Source organism: Elephas maximus, chromosome 6 (genome assembly GCF_024166365.1).
Source record: "Elephas maximus indicus isolate mEleMax1 chromosome 6, mEleMax1 primary haplotype, whole genome shotgun sequence".
NCBI classification, from domain to species: domain Eukaryota; kingdom Metazoa; phylum Chordata; class Mammalia; order Proboscidea; family Elephantidae; genus Elephas; species Elephas maximus.
The window spans coordinates 25121631-25134576 of NC_064824.1; the positions used below are offsets into that span (position 1 = coordinate 25121631).

The 12946-nt window shown below is 42.1% G+C and overlaps 1 protein-coding gene across 1 annotated transcript in view; it reads right to left on the reverse strand.

Moving 5' to 3' along the window:
- DPP10 (dipeptidyl peptidase like 10) overlaps nt 1–10124 on the reverse strand; it is an 846520-nt gene extending 836396 nt beyond the window's left edge. Inside the window, exon 1 of the mRNA XM_049889192.1 lies at nt 9975–10124. Coding sequence (XP_049745149.1) covers nt 9975–10046 — 72 coding nt within the window. The 5' untranslated portion in view covers nt 10047–10124. The remainder of the gene's footprint in view (nt 1–9974) is intronic.
- Between the last annotated feature and the right edge of the window lie 2822 nt (nt 10125–12946).

The window sequence follows — 12946 nt, forward strand, 5'->3', positions numbered from 1 at the left end:
TGTGACATGAGACAAATCAATCACCCTTCCGCTCTCCATTTCCTGATTTGAAAACTGAGGAGTTAGATTCCATAATCAATTTTTGTATTTGTTGTTGGCAATTGCTGTCAAGTCCCCAGACTCGTGGCAACTCCATACACAATTGGATTGGACCATTGTGATTTTTCGGTAGTAGATACAGTCTCTCAAATGCTATCATCATTTATGATTTTTATGGCTTTTTGAGGGAAGACTTTGAAAAAGCAAGGCCACGTATTGATATCACAGTAGATGCCAGGGCACAAATTCTTGGACCAAGAATGGCTGTCAGAAATGTAGAAAGGTAGAAGGAACAGAGTTTGGATTTGGAGATGGCACAGATAGAACGGAAGACCAATGAATCCAAACCACGACCCTGTAAAAGAAAGGTCATGTCTCTGAGCATACAGACCTTTGTAAGGAGTGGTAGATGCAGAAGAAGTTACCATGACATGTCATGTCACCACGACATTAATGTTGGGTAAGCCCCATTTAGAGCAATTTAAACAACCTCTATGGATGCAAAGGAAAGTGGGTCTGTTCCATTTTAACTCCAGGTTTAACTCACACATGCCTATCACTGCCAATACGGCAGAATGCACATAATTCCTTGGATCAGATCAAGATGCTAGAAATAGCTTCAAAATACACCCATTTTATACTTCACACTCACTAGGGTGCCTATTACCAAAAAACCCAGAAAATAACATGTTTTGGCATGGCTGGTGAAAATATGAAATGGTGTAGCCGCTGTGGAATATAATTTGGCAGTTTCCCTAAAAGTTAAACAAAGAATTACCATTTAACACAGCACTTTCACTCCTCGGTTTATTTCCAAGAGAACTAAAGACAGGGACTCAAACAGATATTTATATACCAATGTTCTTTGCAGTATTATTCAAAGCCAAAGTGACCATCAACAGACGAATGGAGAAACAAAGTATGATATATGCACACAATGGAATGTTATCCAGCCACAAAAAAGGAATGAGATTCTAATGCATGTTACAGCATGGATGAATGAACCTTGAAAATATTATGCCAAGGAAATAAGCCAGACACAAAATACCATATCATCCCATTTATATGAACTAACGGAGGAGCCCTGGTGGCCCAGTAGTTAACAGCTCAGCCTGCAAACCAAAAAAAAGGTCACAGCAGTTTGAATCCACCAGCCCCTCCTTGGAAGCCCTGTGGGGCACTTCTATTCTGTCCTATAGAGTCTCTAGGAGTCAGAACTGACTCCATGGCAACGGGTTTCATTTTGGTTTATCTAGAATAGACAGATGTATAGAAACAAAGTAAATTAGTGTTACCACGGGGCTAAGGAGTAGGGGGAAAGGGGAGCTCTTGTTTAATGGGTACAGGGTTTCTGTTTGGAATGATGAAAAATTTTGGAAACCAACAGTGGTGACAACTGCACAAGGTTGTGAGTGCAACTGATGCCACTGGATTGTACACTCAAAAATGCCTAAGTGTAAAATTTTATGGTGTGTATATTTTGCCACAATAAAAAAAAAAAATCTATTTTGTTTCTTGGAACACTTGTGCTTTACAACACTCTAAAGAAACAAAGGAAGTGAACTGTGTCCCCCACCACTTTAAAGTCCCTAAAAGCTAGTAGAATGATTAGAAAGAAAATCTATTCCAACATACAAATTACCGATTTCTAAATTCAAGAAATTCTTTATGAATGTCAGATTTTCCTCTCAAAAAGATGTATTTTTGACCTGTGTTCAAACCGTGTCTCAGTGTCTAAACTCTGAATCTGTGTCTAAGTGAGAAGAATTATTATTCAAGTTTGTGAAACGTGTATTTAAAAGGTTGCTTTATGAACGACATTTGCTAGGTCTTGTTTCAAAGTATGAAATGAAGGCACAGCGACGTCTGGCAGGCATTAAGTTCTATGATTAACACAGCCATGAGTATCTGAGTTTTCACTTACATGATTCCTCTTGCTAAAAGTAAACCCATGTACCAATAGCAAGGAAGGCCCACTTCTACCCTTGTAAGAACATTATTAATGCAACTTCAAGTGGTCTCTGTGGTCCACTACCGGAAAATGAATCGCAGGAGTGCCTGCCATTCAAGTTCTCAACTGTGTAATTCAGATTTGTCGTATTTCTGTTTCCCGAGCAGGGACTCTTAGCCGGTATAAGAAATTGGTTCTCCATTTAGAGCTCAAAAGGGGGAAGGGTGTGGGGATAGAGGTAATAAAATTGGCTTTTTTTCCCTCACTTTTCTTCATTTGTTATCTAGAACTGAATACATAGGTTTTTGTATCGACCTGAGAAAATCGATCAGTAGGATAAATTACAATAGTATTCAAGTCAGATAATATACAGCTTGGCTGGAGAACATTCCCAAAAGTAAAGTCAGTTTCAATTATGTACTCAGCTAACTTTTCCTAAATTTCAACTAAAAATAGCATCAGTTCCCGTATGCAAAGAATTTCTAAGTCAATGATTTCTAGGAACCAAACTTCTGGAAAGAGATTATTAAACCATGAACACTTCCAAAGAAGATGCTAAGTCTTTTGGGAAACAGATAGCTTATCATCTAAAGAATGTTAGAAATCAGCTGGATTGTACTAAATTGATTTTCATCGAGTGTGTTTTATAATAATCTAAATGAACATGTCCGGTATATTTAGATCGTAAGTATTTACGCATGTGTGGTGGTGTATGTTTGAGCATGACATATTTATGTGTGCATATACATGTGTGTTTTGGATACATATGTGTGTGTTAACGACTGTATACACACATGTATTTTAGCATTCCATTAGCATAAATGCCAAATTACCCTTGCAAAAAGAAGAGGAAAAAAAAAAAGAATCTGCTCAGATGATTCAGAACCACGGTAGCAATAAGAATAAAAATACTAAGTTTCTGCCTTGGTCTAAATGGTATAAAAGCCCATTCACACAGACCATCTCTAACCCTTCCAACAGTCTCACCATCTTCTCCCTTGCAAAGTTGAAGGAATGGTTTGAGAGCTAAGTCATTTGCCCTAGGTTGCACAGTCAGTAAATACAGAGGAACTGAGGAAGAAATGAAGTCAATTCCATCATGCACAGACTCTGCTCTCAAACCCACTAGAACAGTTGTCTCCCCGCAAGAACAGCTCAATATAAAAACCACTGGGTAATCCCAAAAAGACTGCTGAATATACTGTTCTGGTTAATGGAATAAACACTTTATCTCTGAAAGTTTGTTTGTTTTTAAAAAACTATTAAAATTTTGACAATTTTCAAATAAACTATGGCATGATTTTTACTGGGTATGGCATGATAAGCTTGAAAAGACAATATATATATACATATAGTTTTTTTTTTTTTAGAAGGCATTACAAAGAACACTCAACATCAATTACTGAACCAAACAATTCGAAATAGAGCACCAATTTCATGGGTTTTGAATAAAAGTACGTATTCTGTACTTAGCCTTGCAGTGGGTGGTATATTTACCATGTCATATGGGTATGTGTGAAATTCCAGGAATTCAGGACAGCTTAATAAACATAAGCCTACAATACAAAGAGCTTTCTCTCTTAAGTGTGCCCCATTTTCTCCCGCCAAACCTACTTCCCTGCTTTCTCTACCATCCTGGAAATGACAGATGTTTCTTAAGTTCATACATGGTAGGTGACAAGAATGTCTACCAGGTAGGGGAGAGGTGGGTGCTCAGTTTAAAAGCCCTGGTGCTGTCTAGATTGGAAGAAGTAAACTGAGTTTGGTTATTGCCTAAAAGTTGTGGAGCTAGGAATAATTAATGCTAAGCAGTGTGGCTTCTCAAGGTGAGGACAGCATGCACTTAGGCAGAAACCAGGGCATCTCTAACTTCACAGGAGAAAAGGCATTCAGGAAGAAATCTGCTTTCTCTCCATCACGCATTTACCCTTTTTTGAAACTTTTGCAGGTCTTGACATGGAAAAAGCTCCAAACTTTCCTAAGAGGTATGTCTTAGTGTGTATGTCCCCATTATAGCGTTTCAGTAATACATGAACTTGGTTGGAAAACACATAAGGTCACTCAGCAAGGATGAAAATATATGGAGATAATTTTAATAACTGGAACATAAAGAACTGATTTCTGAATTTAAATGTTGCATAGAATTAGCTGTAGAAAAAAAATCTCTGTGGAAAATGCCTTTTGAATTATGTCTTGCCTGACCTTGGCTCACTCCTTCCACCCCTTCAATGCCAGTAGGCACACCAGCTTTGCATCTTGGGGATTCTATTACCATGCCTACCCTTCTGCCAAGCTAATTGAAATCCTCCCACCCCCAGATAATTCTATAAAATGTTTCTCTTTTCTCTACTCATCCTCTTTCTTATGCTAATTATGTTATGAAGTGCATGACACTGCAAACAACATTCAACATACCCAGCACCTCATTCACCTGTTAGTGAGAATTAGCCAATGTCTAACCCCTGACACAGTACAGCAGGAAAGGAAGTGCGTTTTGACTCAAAGGAAGCTGAAATGTAACAGAATTCTGAAGTAAGGTTGTCTGTCAAAATAGTACCAAAGTCCCAAATTCATGAAATGTAATATTTGTATGTACGCACAAACTCATATATAAATATCATAGAAATACGAACAATGAAAAATGAGATATTCTATAAAATGAAATAGCAGCTATAAGTGGCTTAGTAATGATTAAGCTATCTCCCTCCCCAGGCTTCTATTTTCAGACGACCCGTTTATTAGAAACTTGGAATAAGACAGGCATTAGCCAAAGCTTTTACTTATTATCCCACTTAATCCTGACAATTAGCCAGTAAAGGACCTGTGGTCACCTCCATCCACAGATATAATGGAGAAATTGAGTTATCCTGCCCAAAGTTACTGGTGAAGCTGGGATATGAATCTTTGTCAATGACTCCCAGTGCGTAACTCACAGATTATTCTAAGTAAATATTTGTGTTGATCGGAAAAATGTTCACAGTCTTAGCCACAATATTCTAGCATTATATACGGTACATGGTTTACTGTAAATAAATGACAAATATGCCTGTAAGCACAAATGAGTATAACATTTTGTAATCATAAATAATTCAAGAAACCAATTTTTTTGAAAGCACTTTATTTTTCACTGGGAGAAGTTTAGTTTGTGTTTTGTTTTCAATGTAACGTTCTTCATAACACAATGCAACATCAATATTTAATGCTACAATTTTCTTTAACGTGCTTTAATGTAATTTAATCTTTAATATACGTTAATATTTTTAAATGTGTAATATGCTGAATCCCTGAAAGAAACTGACAGATAATAGATATTTAGATAGATATTTTAGAAAAACAGATAAAAAGCTTATGAAAAAGAGCAGGAGGATATTTTGAGATATGTTCTAGATGGTACATTCTAAATTCAGTAGATAAAATTCCTCATATATTTATACATATATATAAAGAAATTAAGGGAGACTATTTTTAGAAATGGCTATTCTGTCAAACCACAGAGACGTCTCTGCATAACACTTTAACTTATCTTTTATAACTAAACCATATAGAGGTTTCCCCCAATTAGGTACTGTGTTTTATATAATGAATGGTGAGAAAAAATAATAAATCTTCTGTTAAGTAAGTTTTTTTTTAACATGATTTCTAAAAACTATTTTATTAAAAGCCTGCAGAAGAAAGATGTGGAAGTCAGTTTCCCTAAAGATTGACAGCCTTGGAAGCCCTATGGGGCAGTTCTACTCTGTCCTACAGGGTGGCTATGGGTTGGAATCAACTCTACAGCAGTGAATTTAGTTTGGTGTTGGGTACTGAAAACAATACTTATAGATACATTTTGAAATTTTATATATTAGTCAGAGAAGCATGAGGGATTAACTTTTTTTTACAAGTTTTCATTAAGCATACATCTGAAAATTTTAATCAGGTTTGCCAGAGCTGAATCCCAATGTCTGTATTGAAACATCTTATGTTAATATTACCTAAAAGCCAAAAGTATAGTAGATATTTTCAGAAGGCATTTTACGTGTTACATCCTTGATCACAAAAAATGACCATGAATTAGTTCATCAAGAGGATGTTACAAATTGAGATGCGAGAGACTGGCTGTCTTAGCAGCCAAACACTTGCTTATGAAAATACACTTTTCAGTCATACTCCAGAAAGTGGAGTTAGTTTTTTTGTTTTTGTTTTGGGAGTTTTTTTGTTTCGTTTTGGTTTTTGCATTTAGGAAATATTTTTTTTATTGCAGTCAGCAGAAGGGTGCCACCTGGTGGAAATGTGGGCAAATTTTAAACTTCCCCTATAAAAGTGCACTCATTTAAACAAATCTTGAGAGCCTGATGGCTATCTGGGACAAGTGATATAAAGATTAGATAATAACAATGATAATAAAAATCTTATGTGCTCGTAAGGACCTAGCTGGTTCTTTTTAAATTATTTAGAGAATCAGTAGAAATAAGTTAACGTTAAAATCTCAGATACTATTATTTATATTTTAATCTGAACCTTTAAACAAATTCTTCACCCATTTTTCTGTTCTCGGTAAACTGGCACACACATGCACACACACACACAATTTGAAATGATTTTATATTCTGCTAACAGGAATGTGTCATGTTGTGATTGTGTAGCAGTTAAGAGGTGTCACTTTGGACTTCCTCTAAATGTCATAGATGAGAGCTGCGTCTCAGTTCCACCGCTTTTGAAGCCAAACTTGCCCAAGTTCCTTAACTTCTTTAATTCTCTGTAGTCTCATCTCTAACATGGGAATAACAACAGGACCTATCTACCTCAAAAAGTTGCTTTAAGAATCAAATAGGAAAACGCACTCAATCAGCGCTGCCTTATCAGCCCGGAGAACAGTAATCTGCACATAGCAGGTAATCAGGAATAGATTTGGGGGGAGGGGGGGAACAGAATAAGTTAAAATTAGTCGCTCAAGTTTTTGGATTTCTCAATGTAAAAATGGGATAATGATCATGTTAAGTGGGAATGGCTGCATTCACCCACAGCAAAGCATTTATATTTAGCCATTCTGTAAGGGTGGCGTGTTACGAAAACAAAATAACTTGTAAACATTTACTTACTCAATGAAGCTTTAAAGGAACGATTACTAAAATGAATAAAAAAAATTTTCCATGATTCAGAACGTTAATAAAAGCAGACGATGCCTGCTCTTTGATTTGCTATTGCCCTCTGCAGAGAGACCTCTGGTCATGGTACTCCTGCCGGTGGTGGACAGCGATGGAGAATCTGGCCCAGGGAGGTCAAGTTCTCAGGAGGACTGCAACAGCAACCAAACCATATGGCTCATTACCTTTTTCACTTGGACCAAAGACAACGGGTCTTCCTTGGTGCTGTGAGTGGAAACAGGTGTTTGATGGCCTCAGGACAAGGCATCTTTGAAGTTTCATTAAAAAAAAAAAAAAAAAAAACTCTACCATGGAAAGTAAAAGACCATTTTTGGCAACATTCAAAATCTTAAATCATTCAAAATCAATACACCGTGAGTGATGAGATGGAACATGCTTTCTATTTAACTATTAGGTAGGATTTTATAACGCTACATTTTATTTAAATGTGTGAATATATATATATATATTTTTTTTTTCTGAAACACAACAGGAACCAGAACAATCAATAATGTCTATGTGAAGGTATTACCTCCAGGATCACATGGGAGTTTCAAAACAATTGCAGAATCAGACCATAATGACTAATACTATGAATAAAAACATAGTAGTCTTACAGCAAGTAGTCCAAGCAGTCACTGCCATTACCCACACTATTTGGCCATCATTTCTTACATCAGCCTTTGAACAAAGAATATACTCGACATAGATGTTTTCTGGGAGTGCCTGGAAACCCCTCAACGGGGTGCTGCCATATATATTTCAGTCTGACTTGCCTACCCTTTGCAAAAATCAATCTCTTTCATTTTAACACATGCATAATATGCATACCACTGACATTTTAAAATCATGTAAATCCTCAGAAAGACACTTTAAAATACTCAATTAAAACAAGAGTTCTGGAAATGGCCACTCCCTGAATATTCCAAGTGGTCATAAAAAAAAAAAATGCACGCTAAGAAAAATGGATTGAAGCTCGACTCTAATCTCTTCCTATGAATTTTAACTACCAGATTAGCCCTGACAAAAGGATTGGATGTGACCACTATTTACATAGACATTTTCGCTTCTGTGCACTCAGCTCACTCGGCTTCTGCCTTCCCACCTCCACCAGCACTGAACTGTTTGCAGCACCTCAAGTAACCAGCTGGTGTCACAGGTTAGTGGCTAAAGATTTCATGTGAGGACTCTCACCTGACTAATCAGTCTTATTGGTAGCAGCATTCCAAAAGCTGTAGAGAGCCTCGGCAGCTTGTTAATGAAATTGAAGGGCTGTCAGCCTGAGAGAGGGTGTTAAATCCATGCTCCTCTCCTGAAATGACTTCTATACACCTGCTAACTGGTTGCTACACTGTGGCATCTGTGTGTATGTGTGTGTGGGGGGTATAAGAGGAGGGTGTAATTAATGTTTTAATATTTTTATATTATCTCAGGGTTGGGAGCAAAAAGCATGGTTTAAGAAAAGGACTGCTTTGTAAAAAACTGCAACATCCACCCCAGTAAAAGAAGGGAGAGCTTGAAGGCATTGAGTAATTCCCACCACCTGTGTGAAACATATGTGAGGGAAATGAGAAGCGGAGGGGAGGGAAGAAGAGACCGTCCACAGGCCAGCAGAAATGACCAGGACTGGAGTATTAATAACGGCATCCCTGGCATCGCCTCCCCTTTGCTCGCCGCCACTCCTGGGAGATTTGGACAGCTCCCCTTAAATACTCCTCAGTGCTGAGAATACGCGAAGAGCAGAGCCGCTGCGGGAGCCTAGCTGCTTTCACCCCCTTCGCCCCGCTTCTAGCAATGTGTCGGGAGTATCTCCGCCAGGGACGCGTCGGGGAGGCCTTCCACATTGCACTCGGGGTAAAAAGCCCCCTCTCCGGTACCCCTGGAGCCTCGGTCCTCCTGCTCCTAGTTACCCGTTGACCTAAGAGCAGCCCTCTCTGCCCAGTGTCTCTAATTGATGTAAACGTGACAACACCTCCAGCCAGCTCATCACAGCCTCCCTCCTCCTCGCCAGGTCACCTCAGCGCTCCCGACCCTCCAACTTTGGGAAAAAGAGATACCGAACTCCCGAGTCCCCCCAGTCCAGGGACAGAGATGACATAGGGATCCACCCCGGTAGGAGTATGCTACAATCCCTAAAGACCTACAAAAAGGGGGTGACGGGTGCAGGACGGGAGAGAGACGGGAATAACCCCCAACCAACACAAGACATCCCCATCTCTGCAGACACACATTTTTGGATCCTTCAAATCGCTAAAGCCAGTACCTTTCCAAGTCGCCTTAATAATGAATACCTTTCTGCTTCCCAAGCTTCTTTCCACTCAGCGGACTACAGATGCCTAGGGTCCCCCTCCCCTTACTCCTGCCTCCTTACAGAAAAAATCAAGGAAAGGAGCAACTCTGCCAGCCTAAAGGTCATTTGACTACTCGGTCACTTGGGCCAGCACACGTTCCAGCTCTGGGAGCACCGGGTTCGAACCTAGCAAGTGGACGCCTCCAGGCGCGCGACTAATCCCTCCAACATGCGTGAATGGGGACCCAGACGCCCCTTTCCCTGGCCCGGGCCACCCCTCCCTCCCTCGGCGGCCGGCCCGCCGGGGCTCCCCGCGGCACCCCCAGCCTTTACCTCTCTCCCCCCTTCCCCGCGGCTCTCCACCTTGCGCATCCTCTCGCCCGGCCCCGGAGCGCACTCAGATGCTCCAACTTCCTGCGGAGTCCATGGGTGAGCTGAAGAGAGCCTGGAACTGGGGCGGAGATGGGGGGAGGGAGGCGTGGGGGCCGAGCCGGGGAGGAGAGGCGGGGGGAGCGCGGGCCGGAGCCTCCCCTCCCGGGAGGGCCTGGCCGAAGCTGCCAACTCTCACCTGGTCCACCGGCTGCGCCTGGCTCGCCCTGGCCCCCGGGGTGGGCTGCTGCTCCTGCTTCATGGCTGTCATCACCGGCGGCCGCTTTGGCGCTCACTTCCTCACGGGCACTTCAGACTCGGGGACCGTCACTTGGCAGGGATTGCATGTCACAGGCGCCCGTCGCTCTCCGAATTGGCGGAAGGGAAAGCGGCGGCGACAGGGTGGGGGGAGGGGAGCAGCAGGGAGGGGAAAGAGGAGAGAGACACCAGGCAGACTCCCCTTGGCAGGACCCCTCCTTCGGCTCCGCAGACCCTCCAACTCTCCACTCCCCCGCCCCCACCGCTCCAGCGCGTAAAGAGCCTCCGAGACCAGACCTGACCAAGAGGCAACTTAGTGGAGCGGCGAGCGGCGGGCACCCAGCACCTGACCGCGCTGGGGCGACGTCTCGCAGCGCCGGCGGAGCCCGGCTCGCATTCTACTGCAGTCCGCGCCCCCCGCCCGCCCCTGGGGGCGCCCCGCGCAGCGCTCAGCGCGCCAGGTGGAGCAGCCCGGCGCGGCGCTCCAGCATCTCCGAGCAACCGCAGCGCGGGAGAGAGCCCGGCGCGGCGCGCGAGCTCCTCACTCGCTCGGCCAAGGCTGCGGGGCTCCGCGGGCTCCCCCACCCCCCCGCCCCCCGCGGGCTCCTGCTAAAACCCGGAGATTCGGAGTGCGCCCGAGCGAAGCCCTCGGTGTCTCCGGCGCGGCCACTGGGCATGCTCCAGAACTCCAAGAACGCAGTAGGCGGCTGGGGGCTGGGAGCCCCCGGCCCCTTGGGGCAGGTAGCGCCCGGCGGGACCCCAGGGGTTGTCGCATATCTGCCTGAGGCTCTGCGCCTCCCAATTGGGGGCAATTATTTTATATCCCTTAGGCTCCAGCCCGGATGCCCCCACCCCCTCGCTGCCTGCTTAATGCCGGTGGAATTCCTAAAGGTTAGTTAAAGACACTGTAAGGGTGATAATCTCTCTCTCTCTATCTGTCTCTTTCACTCTCTCTCTCTCAGTCTCTTTGCCACCCCCCCCTTCCTCCAGTCTTCAAATTTTAAGTCTCCAGTATGTTTATTGAGCACCTGCTATGTGGCAGACACATTGTAAGTCACATCAGAATGGGCGGTAGAGCCAACACAGTGAGCCCAATCTGCCAAATCCCTCCCTGCAGGGAGCTTACATTTTAGCGCGGAAGCTGGGAGAGTCTGAATGGGGATACAAATCAGTGAGTCAGTGCAGCCCTTTGAAAGTTGAATTCGTGTGTGTGCAACAGACAAAACACTACCAGCTTTCTCAAGATATACTAGCTTGTGGCCTACGGAGAGTGGGAGTGGGGAGTGGTAAGAAGGACTTGTCCAAAGCAGATGGGTCATAAGCGGTCCCCAGGACCTAGGCACAGGCTGTTAGGGACAGCTCAGCAGAGAAAAGGCCTGAGGGAGTTAACTATCCAGATGTTGATTAAAGGATTCAGCATGCCGGTTGTGAGGAAGTTCCAGTAGAGAAGAGAATTTGGGGGAGGCAGAAAGAGGGGTAAACTTGAGTTGGTTTTATTGACTAAGAAAGGGCTGTCTTCTTTGTCTGCGTCGTCTGGTAGTCCATGCACTAGGCACTTCCCAGCCCAGGGGTTGTTGTAGGATCCTAGAAGTTGTGCTCCTGCCTTGTTAACTCCTAAAACATGAATTGTCACAGTTGTTCTAAATACGAACTGTAACAACAATCCCTTTAAAATAAGTTGTTTTGTTTTGTTTTGTTTTTTTTAAGGAAATAAATGAGTGATCACCAGTGGCTTTAATTAGATTGGAAAATCAAATGTAAGATTTCTCTTTGGAAAGGTAGAATTTGGGTGAAGGAGAACTTGCTTTTTAAAAAAAAAAAAATGCATTTAACTGTTTAGTGTGAGGGGCCCAAAATAGTGTTGTTCAATTGCTATTGAGGAACTTGGCTAGTTGTAAAGGCATAAAACAATTTTTTGCTTTAAAAATGAAATATTGATAAAATAGCCTTTGGGCAGTTGATCCAATAAATCTCACCAATCTGGATATGTATATTCAGAAAATGTTTCCTTCTTTATATTTTTCTCTTCTCTTCATTATTTGAATGTATTCATCCTTTTCATGAGTTTTCATTTTGGACCATTCTATGAATGAATTTAAGGAATTTATGTGAAGAGATTTCTGTTGACTCAGGGCAAGTAGATACCTTCATCCTGCTTAAGATTAGTTATCTGATTGACTTCAACTGTTGGACTTGCATCCAGTTTCAGTATCCAGTATGCAATCTGCTTTGGCTACAAATCAAGACGTAAATTGGTAGTATATGTTTCGTGTATTTGCGTATGCGTGCACGTGTCTGTACCTGCACTCACACACACGCATGCGTGGATCATCTTTTTTTAAAGAAAACCTTCTTTGTTTTAACCTGAGTTTTTTTGTCTTTAGGGTGGATTGTTATTTTTTCAAGCTGGGAATTTTCCTTTATAACTATTGGATTCTAGGTTAACAGTACTAATTAAAATTTTCACATGCAAACAAATTTTCCCAATTTAAATACTCTGTTTTTTTGAAGTGTGATGCACTTAAATTACAATGTAAGTTGTTCTACTTCATTTCCAGTTCTTATTGAAGAAAAAGAGTCTAATGATGCAAGAAAAAAAATATGTAAATGATTAACTTACACCCTAAAACGGTATGCCCTGCAGCTCTGGTTTCTGATTCTAGGTTATCATTCAGAAAACTGGTTTACAATCCAATGTTCACAAGTTTTTAAAACTACTAAAAAGATGTAACCTAAGTGCAGTGTAGACAAGAGGGATTTGCACCCGACTAGGGAACTGGTATTCTTCACCTGACTCAATTAGGGCAGGAGGCAGGGGCCAAAGTGAAGTTACTTTTCTCCTGCCTTCACTTTCTTACCTGGTACAATTAAAGTTTGGACTCTGTGACCTTTAGGATCCCTTCTTTCTCTAAA